The following is a 26,509-nucleotide window of genomic DNA, read 5'->3' as shown; positions in this document are numbered from 1 at the left end:
TAAGCAGTTTTTATAAATTCAGTACATCATCTTTTAATACAGTTACACAGGCATTGATTAATTTCCTCTCACTAAACAGCATTAAGAAGTCAATGAGAAGATTATTACTTATGATCATGAAGAATTCTTAGACTCATGGGTATATACAGTTAGGTCCCACGGCAAATCTGAATCCAGCGTTCTGTCACTAATGGGGCTGTCAGGTGTAGAGCATTGTGGCTACGAATCTGGGCACTGAAGGCAGACGGCCTGGGTTCTAGCCCCAGCCCCGGCCCCCGTGAACTGGGTGACTTGTGGGAAGTTTCTTCACTTCTGTTTCACCATCTTCATTTCTAAAATGGGATTAGTAATAGTTGATGGGGTTGCTGGAAGGAGTGAGTGAGTTACCAGAAGAAAAGTGCTTAGCGTCCCAGGGAGAGTAATCCATAGCTATTGTTATTATTTTTATTATTTTGAGGAATGAGTGATACTTTGACATAGCATTAAGGATCACCATGCTACTTGGCATTTGGTCGTATGTAACCAGAAATTAATTTGGGGCTTGTTCTGGGATTTATGTATTCATTTTTAAAGTTACAGAAATAAATGTCTTTTGGTTTGCACTGTTTGTTTTCATATTGATACTTGCTTCTTGAAGCTGCTGTGTCAAAAACCAATGATGTACTACTATATGTTGGCTAATTGAACATAATAAAAAAAGGAAAATTCTTAGTTTTGACATAAAATTGTCTTTCAGAAAGGTATCTGTTGAAACTTAAAACAATTGTTTAATATTCATTCATACTTCACTAAAATATAGGGATTCTGAAATGGGTACTTTTATACTTAATAAAAATCTGCGCTGCTATCCAGCACAGGGAAGTTTAGCTATGGAAATCCATGCCGTCTTGATTGGTTTCTGTTTCGTTAACCCTGATCCTCACCATTGAATTTATTGTCACCCACTCCCGAAGACTTGCTCATACTTTCATTACATTGAGGACTTGTCTGACCTTCTGGTTCTTTCGTCCTTAATCTGAATTCCTGATTCTGCTTTCTAGTTTAGGTATGGTTCCCCCCCCCCCCTTTTTTAACTTAATGTAACATTTTACTGGAGATTATGGCTTAGCTGTTTTTTGGTTCTTGGTGCCTTAGGCTAACTTCTCATTTTTAGTGTTCTCTGAACTCGAGCTGAGTTCACAGATCCTGATCCTTAATGAGATTGAGCTGTATTTTGGGTATACAAGGATCATACATAAAAATAAGTAAACAACAAAACTAAAAAGAAACAAAACCCAAAAAACCAAAACAAAAACCCAAAATGCATTCCAACATTTCTCAGTTTCCATGTTCACCAATGCCCTTTGCCTTAAATAACATCCATGATATTTCCCAACAGTTGATGAACAGAGCTGTCTAGATCTTGGGATATGTGGAAGACAGAGTCTGGTATTCTGTTGATATTCTGCAAGAAATTGTGTTTTAAGAAAGCAAAAGTGGGGGCACCTGGGTGGCTCAGTGGGTTAAGCCACTGCCTTCAGCTCGGGTCATGATCTCAGAGTCCTGGGATTGAGCCCCGCATCGGGCTCTCTGCTCAGCGGGGAGCCTGCTTCCTCCTCTCTCTCTGCCTGCCTCTCTGCCTGCTTATGATCTCTCTCTGTCAAATAAATAAATAAAATATTTTAAAAAAAGAAGAAGAAAAAAAAAAGAAAGCAAAAGTGACCTCAAAAACTCTGACAACTGCTAATGACAATCATATGTTATTTTTTGGTGTTTCTTCATTTTGCAGGACTAGAAGAATGTATAGCGTAGGGGCTAAGGGTGTTATTTTCTGGAACCTAACACACTGGATTTGAATCCTGACCTCATCACTTCTCAGATGCATGATCTTCGGCAAGTTACTAAACCTCCTCAGACTTAGTTCCCTTCACTATAAAGAGGTAATTTTATAAAATACCTCACAGGATTGGTCTGCAGATTAAGCAAGACAATGTATGTAAATTATTTTAGCAACTAAAGCATAATAACTATACAACAGGTATCAGCTGCTAGCATTTTAGCTTATCAGGGGTTGAGCGCAGAGACTGTGTCTCATGGAGTTCTAGTCTTATGACAGTGTATCCATGGAGTTTGCTGTTGCTGCTGTATAAGAGGACATGGTCTGAGTGAAAGCCTGCTCCTTCTGGTCCCCACGGGATGGTGGGAGGAAGCAGAGGGAGACAGAAGGGGGATTGCAAGGGCGGCAGGTGAGAGCCCAGATCTCCCCTCTCTGGGGACTGGCTCAGAGCTCCCAGGCTGTGATCAGTGGGAGCAAAACACAGGCACCGACTCAGCCCTGAATACGGAGCAAGCAGAAACCAAGGAACGAGGACGTCTCTCTGGAAGCCTGAGGAGACTAGGATGCTGAGGGAGAGGGAGGACATGGCATCACGAGGTGGCATTAATCTCCACCTCTCTCCCCGTACACACGGACTCTAAGAGGAGAAACATTTCAAGGGGATAATGTCTCAGATTTTAATTTTTAAATCTAAAGAGACTCAAATTTTTTCTGAAGACATTCATTATCTCATTGGATTAAAAAAACACTTACCCCCAACCAGCAGACAGGGGCTCAGGAGAAGAACTGTATTACCTTTAGACAAAATGAAGGACTTTTTTTCCCTGCTCTTAACGAGTTTGGCAATGAACACATTGTGTTGATTTCCCTGTGATGAAATTGTCCGTGCGACTTGGTAGAGCTGGCCAGATGACCAGAGCGGTATTTCTGGGTTAACTCTGAAAACTATTTTTTCAGAAGCCCATGAGTGGAGTTTCTCTGTGTGGTCTGTCTAGCCTCAGTACCCGTCTGTTGCTAAGTAGGGTACTCACGGCCGGTGAGGGAGAATTCTGAACGTTTTGTGGTTGCTCAGGTTTGTACCCTTACAGCCCACCTAGCAGATCTCTTTGAGAGACGGATGGGTTCCAGGTAGCGGCTGGATACTGCTGTGTGTTCTAGGCATACATAAATTCTCACACCATTTTTTTTTAAAGATTTTATTTATTTGCCAGAGAGACAGAGAGAGAGAGAGAGAGAGAGTGTGTGTGTACACACAAGCAGGCAGAGGCAGTGAGAGAAGCAGGCACCCTGCCGAGCAAGGAGCCCGATGCGGGACTTGATCCCAGGACCCCGGGATCATGACCTGAGCCGAAGGCAGCGGCTTAACCGACTGAGCCACCCAGGCATCCCTCTCACACCATTTTTGATTCTGGCTCATCTTGATTCCAGTTCATTCATTTATACCGCAGGCATTTATCTGACCATCGCTTTGTACCAAGCACTATTTTAGATAGCAATGGCTCTTCTCAAAAAGATCACACCAAGCGGGCAATAAAGACATACAAACAAGTATTTCATCTCTGCGTCGCTGAAACAAATGCTTCAGATACGATGAAGGGTTCTGGCCCCCGTAATCTTTGTCTCTAGACTCCTTTTGTGACAGCCACAAACGTGCACTGCTCTGTTCTGCTGCTGGGCTCCACCACTGCGTGGCCATAGTTCGTGCGGGCTGCTTTCAGCAGGGCTGGAGCCCTGTGGAGTGCCAAGACATCTCCACTCCTCTGAGACAGGAGGCTCGAGGGCCCCTCCTGAACACCCCCTACACCCTTTGTTTTCCCCTCACATAGCACCGGAAACACTGAGCTCTGGTTTTTTTTTGTTTGTTTGTTTTTTCATCTGTCTCTCCATGTTCTGTGTGTGTTTAAAATTTATTTGAGAGAGAGCGAGCATGAATGAGAGGGGCAGAAGGAAAGGGAGAGAGAATCCCAGGCAGACTCCATGATGAGCTCAGAGCCAGAGGCGGGGCTTGATCTCACAATCCTGAGATCACCATCGTAGGCCAAAGTAAGAGTTGGGTCCTTAACCGATTGTGCCACCAGGTGCCCCGTTTCTGTGTGTTTTTTGAAGGCAGGTTGGGCTGTGGGTGTTTCCTCTGTTTTCCCAGCACCTACCACAGTGCCTGGCTTATGGTAACAGTTTATTGAATGAATGACCCGATGAGGGCAGCAGTGGAAAGGGCTCAGTCTCAGAGACGCCTTACACTTTAGCCACCGATTTCCTGTGCTGGCTCACAGCCGCTTACTCTCTCTCATCTTCATTCTCCTCATCTGTAACTAGGGATAACCGTATCTTCCTTGTAGAACTGTTTTAAGGATTACCTGAGTTTCAAGATACCTGCTGCGCTGCCGGGAACAGAGGAAGCACTAAAAACAGCCTAAGAAGTAGAAGTTTCCTTCTGTCTTCCTCCCGAGCAACATTAGTACTCTGTCGAAAACAGCTCACAGTTTGTAATTCCCATTTATTCATGACTGTAATTCCCATTTATTCAAAGCCTTCATCAAATGAGCTAAGTCGTCCTTTTGCTTGAACTATTGGCCCTAAAGTTTTCCCAGCAGATCTGCTAGATGAATCTAGAGCTTGGACACCTGACTGCAGTATACCTGCCGCCACTGGGTCTTTTTGGGCTCCAGGAAGTAGTAAGACTTACACAATGTCTTAGGCCTCTGGCACCGGTCTACTCAGGTAGATATGGTTCAGCGACCTAGCTTATGGGCAGGGGAGTGTCAGGCCTTTCTGTTTTGCAGAGTCCTTGCTGCGGCCATAGAGCCAAGGTGCTAGGAGTAGAGATCCACAGCTGTGCAGGGGTGGGGCTGGCCTAAAAAGATTCATGTCCCAAAGGTGCCAGTTTCTCTTGTAATAATTTCATAGACATGGCTGCCAAGGTTGAGTCAAAGGAAACACACATCAGAGATGTCTGGGTGGCTTGGTCAGTTAAGCGTGTGCCTTCAGCTCAGGTCATGATCTCAGGATCCTGGGATTGAGCCCTGCATCAGACTCTGCTCAGTAGGGAGCCTGCTTCTCCCTCTTTCTCTGCCCTTCCCCCCTCCCCTGCTCATGCTCTGTGTCTCACAAATAAATAAATAAAAATCTTAAAAAAAAAAAAAAGGCACACACATCAAAAGAGTCACCACACTCAAGGAGGCCCAAAGCAGGGAATATCCATAAGACTTTTATATTTAACTGAAGGTAAATTCTCATGCAGAAGGGGAATGGGTTTTGTTAATGCTTTCCCCATACTGACCTTTTCATAAATAACATCTGCCAGAACCAGTGTGTTCACTGATGACCCTAGGCGACATGATCACATCTTAATTATAGCGCCTGCTGCTACTGAGAGCCCAACAGCATTTATGTCGCATTTTGGATAGGGTCTCGTGCTGCCAGTATGCGGTTCCCCCACCCCTTTTGGAACACTTACTTCTTATATCTTACTCCATATTATTTATTCTATTTAAATGTGATATTTTAAATATTTTAACTTAATTACTTTAACACAGTGATCTATTTTATAAATAATTCAGTGGAAATATGTGCTATGGTATAAACTTCCCTTTCCTTGCCTTGCTTGTTCACCCTGTGTTTACCTGGTTAACTGATCTGGGCACGCTTTTGTCACGTGCCTCTTAGTTTTATACAAATGCTTCTGTAAACCACTGGGTTCCTGCTTGGGGAATCCCTCCAGGCTGCTTTCCTGTCTTAAAGGGCCCCATGAATGTGCTTCCTCTTCTGGACCTGGTCTGCACATCTTAGCTTCTTCCGTTCCTCTGTTCTATCCATCTGTTTGTATTTCTGTTCCCATACAAAGGAACAGGACTTCGTATGCTTTATTTTGATGCTAGTTTGGTAACCTACATGTGACTGCATCGAAGTTTACACCTTGGGTCCCCCAACTGCTGGAGTAGATAAGATATGTCATACTCTCACGTTCACTCATAGTCTTCGATACTATAATTTTCCTTTTACTGTGCCCTTTCCTGTCTGAGAAATTACAGAGGAATCAGGCATTGAGATGCAAAACTATAGCTAAAGCATTACTGTGTATTTGGGATCAGAGTACTTTGATTTGCAGCTAAATGCCCAAGAAGAAATAGTCCTATGTGATCTAAGCATAAACCCATGTCTGTAAAAGAAACACATGAAATGGCTGATTTTTTTTTTTTCCCCAAGCAAAGCATATCACAGCAAATGATTATGGCACACATATGTGTGACTGGTGAGGGAGTGCAAAGTAAAGGAATCATCCTGATAGATGGAATTAATTGCAAAAAGGCTCTCTTGAGAAAGTGTGAAGTCCTTGCACTTGGTCTGTGTGTGACTGTGAATCACTGTATGTGCTCAGGGGTGAAAATGTAATGTTGACCAGAATGAGAGATGGAGAAAATAGGGCTGCAGCAGATCAGTAGATTATAGGGAGGAGAGAAGCTGGATTTCAGTCATCCATGGAAGACTTCTCTTCCATGTATGGAAGAGAGTGGGTCAGTGGGAGTGAAGCCTGGGATTTCCCACTATCTTCTGGGGTTGCTATGAAGAAGAGCTTTATTCCCTGTGAAAGAGGGGCAGAGACATTGGTGGACTGGAGTTTTGTCCCTTGGATTTGAAATCTTGGAGCCTTCCATAGCTTCTCGCTCTAGCTATATCCTCTTGGCAGAGTGGACTCTGTTTTCAGAGTTCACTAGGGCTGTTTTAATTAGGCATTTCTAAGGAAAACAGGATATGAATGAAGAAATAGTAATGCAATCCTGGGAAGATTTGCATCTCAGGAAAAGCAGCTGGCTTTTAGGCCATTAATGGCTCATTTGTCACACTGGAGACAATTAGAGAAGCAATGTTCTTCCTGGCTGGGTCTTGGTGCCTACTTACGCATCTCAGTTATTTCTCCTGTTCCCAGCGTCCAGACCACACTGCTAAATTCTCGATGAGGAAATATGCTTCAGATATTCTTTTTTCTAGCCATTATTGTCTCAGCAATTTTGAATTTTGCGGGACTCATTGTAAATCTCTTTATTGCAGTGGTCAGTTTTCGGACTTGGCTCAAAAGCCCCAGAATCTCCTCTTCAAATAGGATCCTCTTCAGCTTGGGCGTCACCAGATTTCTTACGCTGGGACTGTTTCTACTCAACATCAGTTACTTCTTCATCTCTCCAAATGTGGCAAGGTCAGTGCACTTATCTACTTTTTTCCTGTTGTGTTGGATGTTTTTGGACTCGAATAGTCTCTGGCTTGTCACCTTGCTCAATGCCTTGTACTGTGTGAAGATTACGGACATGCAACACGCGGTATTTCTCCTGCTGAAACGAAATCTCTCCCCAAAGATCCCCAGGCTCGTGCTAGCCTGTGCGCTGATTTCTGCCTTCACCACTCTCCTGTATGTGGCGCTCAGACAGACGTCGTGCTTTCCCGAATTTGTGCCTGGGAGGAATGGGACAGGATGTGACATCAACGAGGGCGTCTTGTCTTTGGTGATCTCTTTGGTCTTGCACTCGTTTCTCCAGTTCATCATTAATGTGACTTCTGCTTCCTTGTTAATTCATTCCTTGAGGAGACATATACAGAAGATGCAGAAAAACACCACTCTTTTTTGGACTCCCCAGACTGAAGCTCACCTGGGCGCTATGAAGCTCATGATCTGTTTCCTCATATTGTACATTCCCTACTCACTGGCTTCTCTGCTACATTATTTCCCCTTTGTCGGGATGGATTTGGGAGCCAAATCCATCTGCATGGTTACTTCCACCATTTACCCTCCAGGACATTCTGTTCTCATTATTCTCACACATCCTAAACTGAGAACAAAAGCAAAGGCGATTCTTTGTTTCAACAAGGAGTAGAATTTCAGTAGTGAATGGTGGCTGGAGTCACCTCATGGTTGGGAGCAAGACTTTCTCTGTTAGCAGACTATGGACTGTGGACTCCATTTCCGTAATTGCTGAGCTGACCTCCTTGGCCTTTGAGTGCCTGTACTTCAGTTTATTCTGCAATTTAAAAAATTTAAAATACTAGGCATTTTTTTTTTCTAAGTTTAAGACATTATTTATCATGTAGTTTGCATTCCTGGCTGGTGGAAGTCACCACATTGTTCCATGAGCTACTGAGTATAAGGGGGAGTTCCCCCAAATTAAGCAATACATTACAGTTCACACCATTAGTTAAATTTTTGAGGTTTAGCTGAGGAGCCCTGGGTAAGGGCTTAGCAGTGGACGAGTCATCAGCAGGCACTAGACTGGCTTAAAACATAGCAAGAGGATGCAAAGAGCAATGGGAGAAAAGAAAGTTGTAGAGAGAAAAGGGAAGAAAGAGAAGGAAGAGAGAAAACAGGTGTATATTGTGGCAGATGTACACGAAAAGTCATTGAGCTATTATTCTCAAGAAACTCTAGGACTGAATTTCTAGGTTTGTTCTGGAAAGAAGGGAAGGGCTTCTTCCTTAATGGTAAGGGAAGGGTAATGGAATGCTAGAAGGCAGGGATTAGAGTGACAGGAGCCCACTCTAGGAGAGTTCCAAGGATCTCAAAATCCAGGGAGTCAGCCTGAATTCAAGTGTGTGCTAGGAGGCACCTGGGTGGCTCAGTGGGTTAAGTGTCTGCCTTCAGCTTAGAGCATGATCTTAGGGTCCGGGGATCAAGCCCCGCATTGGACTTCTTGTTCAGCAGAGAGTCTGCTTCTCCCTCTTCCTTTCCCTCTGTGTTCTCTCTCTCTCTCTCAAATAAATAAATAAAATCTTTAAAAAAAAGGTCAGTGCCACATAGTGAAATTAATACAATCTGAGTACAACTTTACAAAAGATTCTACCCTGTCATGTAATATGGAATTCAGGGGAAAGCCAAGAGTTCATTAAATAGCTTGGTAGTGGGATTATCAGACTTTTGGTGAGTATGTGTCATCTGCTTATGAATTTATCTACTAAGTTGTATGAGCACTGCACGGTTCTTCAGGGGAACGCTGTTTTTTTTTTTGGTTGGGAGGATAGTTGAGACAGCAGGACTGGCTCTGGAGGAACAGAAATCTGAAGATGGAATATTGATCAGTTTTGGAGTGGGAATTGGGGGTAATAATTTATATTTGTATGGTTTTTTGTATTTATAAAGTACTTATGTGACATTTATACATCTCAAAGTAAATGATCTTATTAAAATAACAGTCTCTTTATTAAAATAGAAAAAAATGAGAAATCTCCAAATTTTTACAAATTACCTGATGTTTCCCATTCTGGACACCAGAATCTTGACTGCATTATTCAGTAAGGATTACCCAAACCAATATTTTATGCTAAAAGAAAGGTTTTCATCATGTTATGATCTTAAGATTAAGAGATAAAAGGATTAAATATACACAATGACATAAGAACTCTAAGTCAGAAGCAGAAAGCCTCATGGTCCCCCCAGATCCATTCTCTTTACTTTCTCTTCTATAATAACAGAATTTTTAGCTACCTAGAGCTTTGGCAGCCAATTACATTTTACAGCTTTCTCTTACAAGTAGGCATCACACGTGATCACATTCTGCCAGCGGAGTGTGAGGAGAAAGTGATGTGTTTAATTTCTAGGTGGTGCCCCTAGAACAGGTAGGCCCTCCCTTCCCCTTTTCCCTCTTTTCCTGTGCTCTGCAATGGCGGGTGTAACGACTGGCCATCTTGGGCCAGCAGTTGAAGGGACTGCCTGGGGATTGTGGAGAAGTCATCCATCCTAGTTGGCTTCACATTTCCCGACACTGTGGGGCACCCGGCACCACCCCAGCTCTGGACTATTCACAACTTAACTCAGTGACTGTTCATGGGAAATAAACATCTCCATTCTTTCAGACACTGTAGTTTTGGGTCTCTGTTGCCTTACTCGACAAACCTCACTATGCTGTATTCTTTTGTTGGGACACTTGCCTATAGTCCTCTTTGGGTAGAGTTTTTAACGATGTCGTAGGTTGGGAGTTTTGCTGCTTCCAGTATGCTCTGCCACTAAATACTTATTAACCAGGACTTTAAAAATTTTAGAGTTTATTTAAGATATGATACCATACAGGCTCTCTAATAAGCAGTCTCCTCCTCCTCCTCCCTATATGCTCTGCCTAACCAGGGAAGGGAGGGATGTTTAAAACTCCCTGTTAAGAAGAGGCACTGGTGGAAATGAAGGGCGGGTGCCGGGGCAGCGTCTGTATGACATCATGAAACACTGTGGAGCTGTAGCTCGGGCTCATTGCCATTTAACTTTGGACGGCTAAAGCCCAGTATTGTCTGAGCTACATTTTCACATGTGATTTTGTTGGTTCCTCACAACTTCATAGAGAATGTTAGTATTGCCTGTCATACTGATGAAAAAATTGAGGCACAAACAGGTATTATAAATGGCTCATTAACTAAGAAGGGGTAGACCTAAGCCTCCAATTTGTCTTCGGATTCTGTTGTTCTTTTTTAACGATATCACTGTGGATGGTGGATGGAAAGACTGGAACAGTGTAGAATCATGCCCAGTTATAAAGCTTTGTCTCCTAGGACACGAAGAAAATATTCAAGGGGCACCTGAGTAGCTCAGTCAGTTAAGCTTCTGCCTTTGGCTCAGGTCATGATCTCAGGGACTAGGACCAAACCCTGTATCGTGCTCCCTGCTGAGCAGGAAGCCTGCCTCTCCTTCTCCCTCACACTTTCCTCTGCTTGTGCTTTTTCTCTCTCATAAAATAAATAAAATCTTAAAAAAAAAAAGATAATATTCAAAAGGGTGTCAGAAGCATGGTATGTCCAGCCTGAAAAACCCACCCAGGGTTCCTAATATATACATATATAGATGCACACACACATGCACATATGTACATGTATATCTAATATTTCATAATATAAGATTAATGTTGTATAATATAATAATACCATGTAGGGGGAGGTATAAAAATTTTATAGGTGCTTAGTTCCTTAGGTGAAATAAATGTCATGATATCATGCAGAGAGATAGTGGGCTTTTAAGCTTGAAATTTAGGTGAGATTGTGTGTGTGTGTGTGTTTATCAATTTTTAATTTTTTATTATTTTGTGTTTTCATCATGGTAAGTGTTCTCTTTAACCTTCATTGCCTATTTTACCCATCCCCTACCCACTTCCCCTCTGGTAACCTTCGGTTTGTTCTCTGTAGTTAAGAGTCTGTTGGTTTGTCTCTCTCTCTCTTTTTCCCCCTTTGCTCATCTGTATTGTTTCTTAAATTCCACATATAGTGAAATCATATGGTATTTGCCTTTTCCTGATTTGTTTCACTTAGCATTATACCCTCTAGATCCATCCATGTTGTTGCAAATGGCAAAACTTCATTTTTTATGGCTGAATAATATTCCATTGTATGTATGTATGTGTGTGTGTGTGCACACGCGCACGCTACATCTTCTTTATCCATTCATATATTGATGGACACATGGGGTGCTTTCATAGTTTGGCTGTTGTAAACAATGCTACAATAAACGTGGGGATGCATGTGTACCCTCGAATTAGTGTTTTTGTATTTTTTTTTGGATAATACCTCGTAGTGAAATTACTGGGTCCTATGGTGATTCAATATTTAATTTTTTGAGGGACCTCCATACTGTTTTTCACAGTGGCTGTACCAGTTTGCATTCCCACCAACAGTGTGAGAGGGTTCCTTTTTCTCCACATCCTCACCAGTGCTTGTTGTTTCTTGTGCTTTTGATTTTAGCCATTCTGTCACGTGTGAGGTGGTATCTCATGGTAATTTTGATTTGCATTTCCATGATGATGATGAGTGATGCCTAGCATCTTTTTATGTGTCTTTTGGCTGTCTGGACGTCTTTGGAGAAATGTCATATATTCTGTCCATTTTTAAATTGGATTATTTCCCCAAAAATAGTGTATAAAAGATGTTGTGATCCTGAGCTCGGGACCTCTTAGCGTCACCCGCAATGAGTGCGCGGAGGTCTGGGTTTGAATTCCTAATAAACGACCCTTGCTGTTTGGCTTTGACTCTGGACTCTGGTGGTCATCTTTGGGGGGGGGGTCTCGAAATTTGGGCACAACAATTCTTATCATAATCTTCCTCGAAGATTGTGATCCTTGTTACTTATGGGTTACGACTGTACCCCTCCTCCTCCTTCCAGACACCTCCCACCAAGAGGCGGTATTGACCCACCATATTAGTGCTAGTGAACTAGCACTGTTGTTCCCAGATTTCTCTCCATCTTGACCTCCTCTAGCGCATAGTATTCAGCAGTAAATATTTATCTTGTCTCATAGTTGTTTTTACTCATTTTCTCACCCTATTTTTTTCTTTGTTTCCCTGGTAGTGAAACAAGTCTTTGTGTGTATATAAATACAACTCTAGATTTATATATTCAAGTTACAAGCATGTTAAAACAGCATTAGTTATTTGCTTCTCCCACCAGAATATCAGCTCTGGGACAGTAGGGACTTTGTTTTTTTTTTTGTGTGTGTGTGGTGATTGTATCCCCAGAGCCTGGATTAGGGGCCTGGCACACGATAGACATTTAATAAATGTTTGCCAAGTTATTCATTAATGTTGTACTTGACCTGTTTATAATATGAGGTGCTTTGCTTTTGCCACTGTTGAGATTCTTAGAATGTCTTATTTCGGTTCTACAGAGTCAGGGTGGGTGGGAGCAGGGTCCAGGAGCTCGGTGGATTTGACTTGCTTCCTTCGGAAGGACAGTCTCTAGCTGTGGCTTGTTCTTCTTCTCAGATGCTAGGCCAGCTTCATGCAGATGCAAATGGAAGTGAGGCTCTTACCTTTGAGAACATTACTTGTGTTCACAGTTGTGTCTTCTTTGTCAGAGAATGGATTTCAAAAGGACAGTGACAGAATCTGAACTCTGAGGAGTGGAATGTTCTACCTTAATTCTGTATCACTCTCGGGATCTGAAGCTCAGGCAGGACACACCCACACACACACACACACACACACACACGGCTGAAGCAGGACACCTTCTGGAACAGGCATGTTGACTGTTGTCTTGGCGCTGCTGATGGTCATGGCTGTGGCTTAATTTCTCATTGGCCTGCTTGGAAATAGGATCCTAGAGTTTTGAAGAATGGATCTGAAAATGTAAAGAGCTCCCCAAACAAACTCATTGTCCTGGATGTGCTGGCTCCTCAGTGACTTCTACTGCAGGAAGATCATGACCCCGGAACCCTCTCTGCTTGTGGCCAAATCAAAGGGCCTGGGGTGGGGTTTTTGGTTTCTTCTAGGACCTTTCCAGATACTTTGGTCTTTCCTCTGCATCCATGCTGACTTCCTCCGAAGCTAGCCTCGCCTTCCTCCTTCTTCCCAATTCAGTTCCTCTTTCTCCTTGTTTCCTCATAGTTTCTGGCCTAGTTTGACCATTGTATTGGTCTTCTGTTTGCGGTGTAGCATCAGATACTTAGCAATTTAAAACAACACACACATTTATTGCACAGTTTCTATGGGTGAAGAGTCCAGTCACAGCCTACGTGGTCCCTCTGCACAGAGTCCTAAAAGCTACAGTCCCCATGTTGACTGGGCTGTAGGTTTTTGGAGCTTAGGTTCTTTTCCAAGATCACTCATTGTTTGCAGAATTCATTCAGTTCCTTGCAGTTGTTTGACAAAGGTCCCCGTTTTCCTGCTGCTGCCTTCTGCAAGCCAATCTCAACACCTCACAGTTCTTGTCATGTGTCTCTCTCACAGCCTGGTAGCTGGATTCTTCAAGGTCAGTAGGAGGGCCCAGTTTCTCTTCCAAGACTTTTACTGGTTAAGTGAAACACACCCAGGGTAATTTTTTGAGTAGTTCAAATGCACCTGGTTCAATTACATTTGCAAAAGCCCTTTATCTTTGCCATAAAACATAACCTAGTTACAGAAGTGACAACCTGTCTTATTTACAGTCCCATCCTGCTCAAGGATTATTCAAAATCTCTTTGATGCTGTCTTAGAATTCAACCTTCCATAAACATTTGTGTTAGACTGGTCCTAGGGAAGTTGGAATCTGGACAATAAATGAAACACTTTACTATATTTCTTGATAACTTTGCTAGTCTTTTTTCACTTATTTGAGCTCATTTCCTTCCTCTATGACCTTGGTTTGAGATATATGCTGAGTCATGTGTGTGTGGGTACTTGATCATAAATTAGGACAGATGACCTCAAAGACTCAGATTAGCAGTGATGGCTCCTCTCCCTGACTTCCATTTTTTTTTTTAAATTATTTGGCACTTAAATGTACTATTTTTGTTCCCTGATTGTTTTCTTCCCCCAAATTTTCCCTACTTCTCTCTTTGATAGTGAAATATATTTTTACTTTATTATTATTTTTTGATAATGAAATATATTTTATATTTGAGTTTATTCAGCTTTCATATTTTTATGTTCAGAGTACTTTTTATAAAAATAAGATTTTTTAAATAATAAAATTTGGCACATTTGGCAACTGTATAAAATCTGAGAATGTTTTTTTTTTTTTTTTTTTTTAAAGATTTTATTTATTTATTTTACAGAGAGAAATCACAAGTAGATGGAGAGGCAGGCAGAGAGAGAGAGAGGGAAGCAGGCTCCCTGCTGAGCAGAGAGCCCAATGCGGGACTCGATCCCAGGACCCTGAGATCATGACCTGAGCCGAAGGCAGCGGCTTAACCCACTGAGCCACCCAGGCACCCGAGAATGTTTTGATTTGATCTTCTTAAGGGTCTTAATATGTGCTAGTGTCTAGATGCTATCTCATGACCCTTGAGAAGGGGAACCAGTATCTGTGGTGCTATTTTAAGTCTCTGAGTGTAGGCACAGAGTGCATTCATGTGGATGCAAATACAGAGGGGATCATAATTTCTAAACTCTCTGTGCCTGGTCGCAGCTCTTCAGTCTTGAACAGCAGGGCAAGGCCAAATCCAGATTCTGTGGGGTGAAGACTTACCTTGGGTGTCTCACCCTCTGGGGAGCTGAAACTCAACCACAGGCACACACATTCCTGCTGAAGCAGGACACCTTCTGTGACAGAAGTCAGACTCCTTCCTGTCCCCAGCCATGCTGAGTGCTGCCCTAGCACTGCTGATGGTGGTGGCGGTGGCCGAATTTCTCATTGGGCTGGTTGGAAATGGTGTCCTTGTAGTTTGGAGCTTTGGAGAATGGGTCCGAAAATTCAATGGGTCCTCATACAACCTCATTGTCCTGGGCCTGGCTGTCTGCCGATTTCTCCTGCAGTGGCTGATTATGATGGATTTAAGCCTGTTTCCACTTTTCCACAGTAGCCACTGGCTTCGGTATCTCAGTGTCTTCTGGATCCTGGTAAGCCAGGCCAGCCTGTGGTTTGCTGCTTTCCTCAGTGTTTTCTATTGCAAGAAGATCATGACCCTTGAGCACCCTGTCTGCATGTGGCTGAAGCAGAGGGCCTATTGCCTGAGTCTCTGGTGCCTTCTGGGGTACTTCATGATCAGTTTGTTACTTGTAACCCACATTGGCTTAAAGCCCTATGATCCTTCCCAAGGCAACAGCAGCATTCTGTACCCTTTTGAAAGCTGGCACTACCTGTATGTATTAAAGCTTAATGCAGGAAGTGGGTTGCCTCTGATGGTATTTCTTGTTTCTTCAGTGATGCTGATTATCTCTTTGTGCAGACACCACAAGAAGATGAAGATATATACAGCTGGTAGGAGAGATGCTCGGGCCAAGGCTCACATCACTGTCCTGAAGTCCTTGGGCTGCTTCCTTATACTTCATGTGATTTACATCCTGGCCAGCCCTTTTTCCATCATCTACAAGTCTTCTGCTAATCTCCTCATTGTCTTCATCTCTGAGACAGTCATGGCTGCCTATCCTTCTCTTCATTCTGTCATATTGATCATGGGGAATCCCAGGGTGAAGCAGACTTGTCAAAGAATTCTCTGGAAGATGGTGTGCGCTTGGAGATCCTAGAGAAACGTATGCTCAGAATACTCTTTTGAGACACTTTTTGATAGCTCTCTATAAAGGATCTGACTTTCATATCTTTCAAAATTTTTCTTTTTTGACACCAAATCAACAAATGAGCTACAGGAAATTCAGAATAAAAACTAATGCTGTTTCTCTTCTGGCAATGTAAAGTATAACTGTTTTATTGTATTATAGACATCAAGACTGGGGCTTTATGTTTGGTAAAGTAGGTGTTTATATGTACTAAATAATTCTGTTTATATGTACTAAATAATTCATTTCTTTTAATATTACGTATATAAGTTGTGTTTTTCCTATTATAGGGAACAAAGGTTAGGAACAATTAATATAGAGATTGTTGATTTTTATTATATTTCGCCTATCCATTAACGTTTGTCATTTTAGATAAGCTTTTTAAGCAAAGAAGTATCAAATAATTTTCCCATTTCTCTACTGTAGTAGATCTAGTTATCTAACTGAAAAATGAAACAACATATCTTTATATTTCTAGAAGTTTCTTTGAGCCCTAGACTTGCTTTTTACAATAAAAGTCAGTTGGCTGTCGTGTTCTGTATTAAGCTCCAAAGCCCAGGACCTAGATAGGGACAAGATGGGAATAAAGGGCACTTGCTTCTGCTCTCAAAAAGAACACTGCTCCCTGAAGAGGTGAAGCCTCCTCCTCTTTGGTCCATTTTGGTCTCTCCACAGACTGAAATCAGAGTATAGCATACCATGCTTTTGAGCTGGATGGAGATTACCTATGTCAAATCCATGGCTGCAAGAACTGTGTCTGTTTCTGTTTTCTCCTAGGTTCCTGATGCCTGGAACAGTCCCTAGCTTATAATAAATAGTAAATATTTTCTAAATGATCAATTAGCTGCATTAATTAGTCTTTCAGTTCCTCTTTTATGTTATAAAGAAACAGAGGCCTGTAGAGGACAATGGCCTGCCCAGGGTTTCATAGAGAGCCGAGGGAAATGCTGGGACTAGAACTCAGTTTCCTGACTCTGGGGTCCGGGCTCTATCCTTGGACATCATGCTACCTTCCTAAACACATAGCTTTGCCTTTGGCTTCTCTGTATTCCATCCCTCTTCATATGTGCTTTCTCAGTCATCTTTTTAGCTTTGTTTGAGCACAGTTTGTTTTGGTTCAGTTCTAGGGATCTGGGATTCAAAGGACAATACTTGATATACTTAACATTTTTTTTTTTTTTTTCACTTCTTAGGAACCATGTTCATCTACTTTCTGGAATCTATTCTCCCCAATGTGTGTCTTTTCCTTACCTAAAGCTGTGAACTGAGGTACGTGCTGGGCACGTGTAGACGTTAGTCATCACGAAGGAGAGAACTGGCTCCTCTGATGTCACCGTGCATTGTATGAAGTCAAGGACTGTCTTTTGTCTTCTGGGAATGATAATATCCATCCATTTCAAGTAGAGAGATGCTTCTCCTGGGTTATATTTTTAGTAGTAGGATGAATTTTCCACTATGCCATGCCTATCTTTATACAGGTGTCCTTTGTGAACAATTGTAAGAATGATAGTAATAGTACCTCCCATTTGGGTTGGGCTTTACATTTTACCACGTATTCGTATATATCACCCATCATCTCATTTGATTTTAATAACAACTCTATGTAGTTAATATTTCTTTTTTTTTTTTAAGATTTTATTTATTTATTTGACAGAGAGAGATCACAAGCAGGCAGAGAGGCAGGCAGAGAGAGAGAGAGAGAGAGAGAGAGAGGAGGAAGCAGGCTCCCTGCTGAGCAGAGAGCCCAATGTGGGACTCGATCCCAGGACCCCGAGATCACGACCCGAGCCGAAGGCAGCAGCTTAACCCACTGAGCCACCCAGGCGCTCCTGTAGTTAATATTTCTATCTTCATTTTATACATCACAAAACTCAGGCTGGAGCAGTGATTTGCTCAAGATCATCAGCTGGTAAACGATGCAGGTAAAACAGTCTCAGAGCTTTGGACTGCAGGTCTTGTACATTTTCCAGTAAACCTTAAGTTTCTCTTGTTCATACTTTTAAGTCTTTATGCTGGGGTGAGCCTATAGAATACTCCATACTCATAAACTCCAACTTTATGAGTATTTTTCAACAGATGAAATAAACAATTAATCTTTCAAGTTTGTTGCAACTTGAAAGGTTATTAGTGGGTTGCCTGGGAGCCAAGATCCCAGTCACAGCTGAAGTATCTATGACTGGCTCTTCTTGGGGATAAACTACTTGCATTTTCCCTACTTTGGGGGATTAGATTTCCTTCATTTTCTAAACATGATTTAGCTCAGGATGGGTGTGAGGCTGCTTTGTGTTTTATCCCAGAAAACAAATCTGGAGGCAAATCTATGCTCTTGCACTGGTTTTTATGTAAATCTTTTCTAGTTTGCATTCCCAGAGCTGCAGCTGGATGCATGTGCCTGTGCGCATGTGCCTGTGTGTGCCTCTGTCTATGTGGGTGTCACTGGCCTTTCTTTCTGTTACGTAGTATGAATCAGCCTAGGAGAGGACTAAAAAGTTTCAAACGAACATGTTTTCATTCCACTCCCCATTATTCGTCCCACTGCCCAGATGTAGTCATATTTTGCCATTTGCCTTAGTTACTTGCAGAACGCTTTAAGATTTTGCCTCTCTTACTTGGTTTATCAACTTTGAACTGTAACTTTCGAATCCTATCCATCACAGTTTGGGGATTATCTCACTTAACCCCAAAACTCTTCTCCTCCCCTAAATTTGATGGGTTTTATTTATCCTTAATTGTATAACTTTAAGTAATATGTTTTTAACTTTACTATTTTGAACCATAACTTGTGATAGTATCAATGGAATCTGAGTTATGTAGAAGGAAGAAATTACTGCTTCATCTGTCTGGTACTTTCTCCATATCCTATCTCATGTTCAGCTTCAAATGACTTAAGGAGAAAATACATTTATTGGGAGGAAATTGGCTATCTCACAGAATCAGAGGGAAGACTGGACAGTCAAGATCAGAATGGGAACCAAGAGAGTTTAAACAACTGAGAACACGACCAGGTCTCTTTCTGGGGACTGATGCTGGAACCACCACCACACACATTTCGACTGTCAACATTGTGCCTCTCAACATTGTGACACGGCCACTGCCTCTGTGAATGTGCCCCTGGGTGCTAGCTCCAAGGTCCACAGTCCTGCTGGCAAGCCTCTTGGTTGGCTGATTCTAAGTCACACACCTGCTGTCTGATTTCTTTTTGCATTCTGAAATTGTATTTTTAAATGAAATAAAGTAACTCAATAATTAGATTAAACAGCAGAATTGATGGTGAATTAATGAATACTTAATAAACTAATTAACGAACTGGAAGTTCAGCTCAAAGAACTCTCAGAAGGTAACAGGCATCTGTAAAAAGATGGAAAATGTAAAAGAAAAGAACAGCTATACGGCACATAGAAGCAACAGAGTAGTTATTGTGTAAGCGGAGTCCCAGAGGAGATGGGAAGGGCCATATATTCCCCAAAGTTTGTAGCAGCAATGGCCACAGTTGCCAAACTGTGGAAAGAACCAAGATGCCCTTCAACAGACGAATGGATAAAGAAGATGTGGTCTATATATACAATGGGATATTACTCCGCCATCAGAAAGGATGGATACCCACCATTTTCATCAACATGGAGGGAACTGGAGGAGATTACGCTAAGTGAAATAAGTCAGACAGAGAAAGACAATTATCATATGGTTTCACTCATATGTAGAACATAAGGAATGGAGGGGAGGACCACAGGGGAAGAGAGGGAAAACTGAATGGGAAGAAATCAGAGAGGGAGACAAACTATGAGAGACTCTGGACTCCAGGAAACAAACTGAGGGTTAGAGAAAGGAGGGGGGTGGGGGGATGGGGTAACTGGGTGATGGGAATTGAGGAGGGCCTGTGTTGTGGTGAGCACTGGGTGTTATACGCAACTAATGAATTGTTGAACACTACATCAAAAACTATATGTTTGCTAACTGAAAATAATATAATAATAATGATAATGATGATGATAATAATAAAATAAAGCTTCCCTGGCTGATTCTACTGTGCAGCAAGGGTTAGAAAGAGGAGAGCATTAAAATCACTGAAGTTTTCCTAATGTATAATCAATCTAATTAACATAGTATCATGTTGAGGAGGACTTATTGAATATAGGGTAAAAGATGACTATGAAACAAGAAAGACTCTTAACTATAGAGAACAAACTGATGATTGCCAGAGGAGAGGTGGGTAGGGGGATGGGTTAACCAAGGTGCCACCCAGGTGCCCCAAGGGGATGGGTTAAATAGGTGATGGGGATTAAGGAGTGCTTTTGTTGTGATGAGTACTGGGTGATGTATGTTAAGTGTCAAGTCATTCTATTGTTCACCTGAAACTATTATTACACTGTATGTTAACTAACTGGAATTTAAATAAAAACTTAAAAAGAAAACACGTATGAACAGTTCAGGCTTTCTTTCTTTTAATAAGGTTTTGTAATTCAGCACTCTGGATATTTGTGAGGAACTAGAAAAAGGGTTGGAGGAACATCTGATATTGCAGTTGATGAACTCCAAAGCCCTTAGCTGTGTAGCAGCTGGCTTTGGGTTTTCCTATTGTTCCCACAGGAGCACTTGCCAGGCCGAATCATTGCTTCTTCTCCTTTTTTTTTTTTTTTTTGATTTTTATTTATTTTTTTAAATTTCTGTTCAGTGTTCCAGAATTCATTGTTTACGCACCATAAATCATTGCTTCTGAGATTTGTATTCTAGATGTCCCTAGAGAGCTCTCATATCCTTTTCCTTTCTTTTGTTTTTTTGTCCTCAGAATCACATGGGTAAACTCAGACATGGAGGCCACCTTTTGTCACACTTTATTATACCTTACCAAAAACATTCCCTACACTCACTCGCACCCTGATGATGGCATTCTCACTATGTCATGTTAATAATAACATCTCTAGGAACCCAGATGCCACCTCCCACAACCACCTTCCAACTCCATTTACTGCTTTCCTGGGATTCCCAAGGATTCTTAGAACCTGCTCAGGTTATCCCAGCACTCCAATTCCATTTCACTTTTCCCCCCATAGCACTTATGTGGTATAATAGATCTTTAAATTTATTTAACTGCCTTTATCCTTAAGCTAGAATGTATACTCCACGAGGACAGGGATCTTTTTGTTTGTTTTCCTCTTGTTCTTCACTGTTTAGATTATTAGGTACTGTTGTTGCGTGAATAGCCATGGGCACAAAAACCATGGAGCTATAACACATATACTATTGTATAAACTGAGTTTTATACTTACAGTTTTGATGCCATTACACATTCTTCTCTATATAATTTTACTTTTTAATTTTTATTAATATTCTGTATTTGAGTATAGTTGACACACATTGTTACGTTATTTTCAGATGTATGACATAGTAATTCAACTTCTCTACATGTTATGCTATGCTCATAGTGACCACCTGTCACCATAGGGCAGAATTACAATGTCATTGCTATTCCCTTTGTTGTGCTTTTTATCCCCATGATGTATTTATTACATAACTGGAAGCCTGTACATCCCACTCCCCTACACCCATTTTTACCATCTCCCTACTCCCTGCCTTTCTGGTGACCATCGTTTTGCTCTTTGTATTTATAGGTCTGATTCTGCCTTTTCTACACCATTTTACATGACCATATATGTTATTATTTATGATTGTACTACTTTCTTAAAAAATAAGCAACAGTTTATGGCTGGACATTTTTATTACCATCTGCCCCCGTTTTTTGCTTTTTACAGTGCTACAGCAAACATCCTTGAAAAACGCTAAAAGCTTAAGTCTAAAAGTGGTGAATAAACATAATTCTAAGGTTTCTCATATGCATGTCACAATATCATAGACGATTAAGACATACTTTCATCAGAGGTAGGGGTCCTAATTTTAAACAGGGTAGTCAGCTAAGACTTCACTGAGTAACTAATATTTAAGCAAAGATTTTTAGGAAGTAAGCCATGCATGTATCTGAGGAAAGTGCAAAATTTAGAGGCAGGAAAGTGTCTAATGTGTTCAATGAAGAGCAAGAAGGCCAGTGTGGCTAGAGTAGAGGGTGTGATGGAGATTAGGTCAAAGGGGCCAGTAGAATTTTTAGGGCCCATATAGACCATTGTGTAGACTTTGTCTTTTATTCTGAGTGAGATGGGAAGCCATTGGAGGGTTTTTAGCAGAGGCAAGTGATAAAACTTGACTTACATTTTAAAAGATCACTTTGGTAGTTAGTTGTATTGAGAATAGGTTGAGTTTAATACAGCAAAAGTAGAAAAAGGGAGATGAGTTAGGAAGATTTTGTAATAATCCAGGCCTACCAGGGTGGTAATAGCGGAGGCAGGGAAAAGTGGTAAGATTTCTGAAATGTTTTGAAGTAGAACTGGTAGAATTTACCTGTAGATTGGATTTGAGGCAGCAGAGAGGAATCAAAAGTGATTCCAAAATTTTGGGCTTGAGTAAATTACAGGGTCCTCAGATTATATGGGGAAGACTGTGGGTGGAGGAGGTTGATCTTTGGGTAAAACTTGGAGTTCAATTTGGATATGTTAAGTTTGAGATATAGATTAGATATCAAAGTGTAGCTGTTGAGTAGACAGCTGAAGATATGAGATTGGAAGTCAAGGGGGATGTCCAAACTTGAGATATACATTCAGGAGTCTTTAGAGCATGTGTGGTATTTAAAATTTCAAGACTGGTATAGATCACTAAGGAAGTAGGTGTATATAGATGGAAGAAGTCTAAGACTGAAACTTGGGTACTCTGATGTTAGGAGATTGGAGAGATGTTGTTGAATCAGTAAAGTAGACTGAAAAGAAGTAGCTGGTGAGGTCACTAGAAAAAAGATCATGCTGCCCTGGGCTAAGTCAGGAAACTGTTTCTAAGAAGAGGGAATGACTGACTGTCAGATGATACTGATAATGTCAGGTGAAATGAGAGCCAAGATTTGACCTTGTAGAAATATACAAGCCATCAAAGACTTTAGAAAGAGGAGCTTTTAGAGGGAACACTGTGAAAGTCAGATTTGAGTTGGGGCAGGAGACTGGGTTGGAAAGCAATTGGAGAAAGTGAGAAACTTTTCAAGGAGTTTTGTTGTAAATTGGAGAGAAAGAGCAGCAGGAGGTAGGGGACATGAGATCTAGATACTTACTGTTAATAGAAGAAATAATGGCTTAGTTGTATATTGATGTGACTGATCCAGGAGAGAGGTGGAGGGAAGGACAGGGAGAAAGGTGGAGGGAAAGGGAGTAGGGAGGGGAAATATTGGAGTCATTTTCTTGACTAGAAGAGAGAGTATGAGATCTCCTGAATAGTGGAGGCTTTGATTTAGATAAAAGCTATTAAAATCCATACAAAAATAATCAGAAAGCCTATGTCATTTATTAGTAATTTATTTATTAGTAATTTTTATATTCTGACCAATGCGAGGTGGTTTTTTGTGATTTTGATTTGTACTTCCCTGATGTGGAGTGATGTTGTGCATTTTTTCACATGTCTGTTAGCCATTTGTATGTCTTCTTTGGAGAAATGTCTGTTCATGTCTTCTGCCCATTTCCTGACTGGATTTTTGTGTGTGTGTTTTTGTTTTTTTTTGGGGGGGGAGGGTGTTGAGTTCAATAAGGTCTTTATAGATTTTGGATCCTAGTCCTTTATCTGATAAATCATTTTCAAATAGCCTCTCCTTTAGGCTGGGACAAACACTTTTGGGTTTGTTAGCTGCTTCCTTTGCTATGCAAAAGCTTTTAATCCTGATGAAGTCCTAATAGTTCATTTTTGCTTTTGTCTCCCTTGCCTTTGGAGATGTGTCTAGCAAGAAGTTGCTGTGGCTCAGGTCAAAGAGGTTACTGCCCATATCTTCAGAAGCTAGTATCTTTAGAAAACCTTCGAAAGGTTACTAAAACAAATGCATAAATGCTTTTTCAAAAGCTCTTCTGCATTGGCTGTTCTTTTTCAGTCGAGCATTCACTTTAGCCAAGAATGTGATGTGACACTGATTAGGATGGGCCTAAGTCAGAACATGACTGATGTCTACAGTTGTCCTTTTTACTTAAGGTGCACATGCAGTAGGATATTCTAAACAGGAGGAGCCTGGTAGATACTCATCCAAAAATCTTAAAGATCTAATGATTATTTCAGCAATTTGTTGCTAGATTTTAGAATGAGTATTTAAAAAAATCATGTCAGAGTTAATATCAGTCTACAAGTTAAATTCTTGCACAAAAATTTATGTCCATAAGGTAATTCTATTACATATAGTTAATAGTCTGAATTGAAAATATTTTCACTCTTGGCAATAATTTTCTTTTGAAGCACACAACTGATAGAAATTTCTATATTATGAAGATGAATAAATTATAGCTAAATCTGTGTCAGAAGCATTAGTGGCTAAAATGAAGAGGGTTAAAAATCTGTTTTCCTTGATTATGACTTAAATGGTTTTGAGAAATAATATATTGTTTATTTTAATAACAATAGCAGCACGTCCAAGCTGATGTAGTATTTGTTCAACAAATCATTCTTAGCTTCAGCTTTATGTTTCAGGCATTTATCTGCAGATTTCTTAAATTTATCTCTGCTAATATTAGTTACTGGCTCATTACGATTTTGAAATTCTTTGTAAAAGGAGAGTGAATTTCTTTCTTTTTTTTAAAAATTTCTTTTCAGAGTAACAGAATTTATTGTTTATGCACCACATCCAGTGCTCCATGCAATATGTGCCCTCCATAATACCCACCACCTGGCTCCCCCAATCTCCCACCCCCGCCCCTTCAAAACCTTCAGATTGTTTTTCAGAGTCCATAGTCTCTCATGGTTCATCTCCCCTTCCAATTTCCCTCAACTCCCTTCTCTCCATCTCCCTATGTCCTCCATGTTATTTGTTATGCTCCACAAATAAGTGATCTAAAATATGACTATTTGGTTTTGTTTCTCAATTAAAGATTTATTTATTTGTTTGAGAGAGAGAGAACATGCCATGTGTGAGTGGGTGGAGGGTCAGAGGGAGATGGAGAGAATCTCAAGCAGATTCCCCCCTCAGCACAGAGCCTGCTGTTGGCTCAATCTCATGACCGCTGAGATCATGACTTGAGCTGAAATCAAGAGTTGGAGGCTTAACTGACTAAGCCCCTCAGGTGCCCCAATGATTTGTTTTTAAAATGTTGTTTTGGCTTTGATTTCTCATTCAAAGCTATTTACCAAAATATATAAGTTGAAATGATATTGCCAATTACCTCTTGATATCATAGTTTAGTCATTCTTGCTATACCTATATTGGGCTTACTTCTATCATTTTCTGGAATATAGAACTGGAACATTGTGAAGTGGTTTCCAAAGAGGCCTTATTTTTAAATAGGAATTGTGATGACTCACTATATACAGACCTCGAAGAATTTTTCAGTGGGAGCTAAAATCAGAGATTACATGAGAAGCCATGAAACTTCTTATGTTATCTAAATAGGGGCTTTTTTGCTGTATGTGAGGAAAGAAGGAAGTTTAAGTATTTAGGAAACATCTGTGTATTTAGAAATGTGGTTATGGAAGAACATAAAGGGAATGGCACAGGCTTTGGTCAGTTGGACAAGGTTTGTATCCTTAGTCTGCCTTTTAAATCTATGGTCTTGGACAAGTTACTAGATATCTTTTTTTTTTTTTCCCCCTCAGAAACCTCAAGTAAGTGGGGGAATATAGCTTGAGAAGAGATCTAAGAAAAAAAAAAAAACGAAAATTGGGTGACCCTTACTGCATTCTGTTTAAACTGTATTCTTTTAAAAAATTACTTTAATAAAGATTTTATTTATTTATTTGACAGAGAGAGAGAGATTACAAGTAGGCTGAGAGAGGAGGGGGGAAGCAGGCTCCTTGCTGAGCAGAGAGCCCGATGTGGGGCTGGGCTCAATCCCAGGACCCTGAGATCATGACCCGAGCCAAAGGCAGTGGCTTAACCCACTAAGCCACCCAGATACCCCTAAAACTGTATCTTATTTTGGAGTAAACTTGCCTCTCTGTCTAAGACAGAATGTAAACTAAAACCTTTTTGGGGTTTTAAGGGGTTACGATCAATAAAATAACATTAGCACCTTCCTCAAGGAGAGATGGCACCTTCCTCAAGGAGAGAACACAGTACAACCTTAGATGTAGGAGCCAGGAGTAGAGGGAGGACAGAGGGAAAGGGATCTGTGAGCTGCAACATGGCACTCAGGGAAGTCTTGATGATTCGTAGTCTTGATAGTTTAGCCCTAGAACCATGCTGTTGCTGGTCACTGTGCCTGAGAAACTCACTCTAATGAATGGGATTGAAAAAAATGAGTAGAAAAAACCTACACTGAGGAGTTGATTGTATAGTGACTGATATGATTTATCTTTGTCTAAATCATAGGCAGTGGGGGCAGAGTAAATACTTTGCCTGGGATAATGCTGCTTTTGCCTTCACCACTAGGAATATTATATTATATTATATTATATTATATTATATTATATTATATTTTATATTATTATATTATATTTTATGAGAAAGAGAGAGAGAGTGAGCTAGGTGGGGAGGGGCAGGAGGAGAGGGAGAGAGAGAATCTTGAGCAGGCTCCATGCCTAGTGGAGCCCAACTTGGGGATTGATCTCATGACCCTGAGATCATGACCCAAACCAAAATCAAGAATCCGATGCCAAGTCCAGTGAGCCACTCAGGCGCCCCTTGAGGAATTTTTTTTGAATCTAACTTTGTGAAGTTTGGATCTTGACCAGGTTGCCATCTTAACAGACAGAGGGCATTAGGCTTTT

The 26,509-nt window shown here is 41.0% G+C and overlaps 3 protein-coding genes across 3 annotated transcripts in view; all 3 read left to right on the top strand.

Moving 5' to 3' along the window:
* Nucleotides 1-6,884, top strand: part of SSBP1 (single stranded DNA binding protein 1) — a 41,323-nt gene extending 34,439 nt beyond the window's left edge. The window contains exon 8 of the mRNA XM_032305128.1: nt 6,866-6,884. The gene's annotated coding sequence lies outside the window, so the exon portion shown is untranslated. The remainder of the gene's footprint in view (nt 1-6,865) is intronic.
* TAS2R4 (taste 2 receptor member 4) lies at nt 6,781-8,194 on the top strand. The gene has a single exon (XM_032305121.1). It carries the CDS (start codon nt 6,781-6,783, stop codon nt 7,681-7,683), a length of 903 nt encoding a protein of 300 aa, XP_032161012.1. The 3' UTR covers nt 7,684-8,194.
* Nucleotides 8,195-14,484: 6,290 nt separating this feature from the next.
* TAS2R5 (taste 2 receptor member 5) lies at nt 14,485-15,911 on the top strand. The gene has a single exon (XM_032305122.1). It carries the CDS (start codon nt 14,825-14,827, stop codon nt 15,710-15,712), a length of 888 nt encoding a protein of 295 aa, XP_032161013.1. The 5' UTR covers nt 14,485-14,824; the 3' UTR covers nt 15,713-15,911.
* Nucleotides 15,912-26,509: the final 10,598 nt, after the last annotated feature.

Source organism: Mustela erminea, chromosome 11 (assembly GCF_009829155.1).
Source record: "Mustela erminea isolate mMusErm1 chromosome 11, mMusErm1.Pri, whole genome shotgun sequence".
Lineage (NCBI taxonomy): Eukaryota > Metazoa > Chordata > Mammalia > Carnivora > Mustelidae > Mustela > Mustela erminea.
The sequence above is the reverse complement of the archived record's forward strand: the minus strand, read 5'-3'. Positions and strand labels throughout refer to the sequence as shown.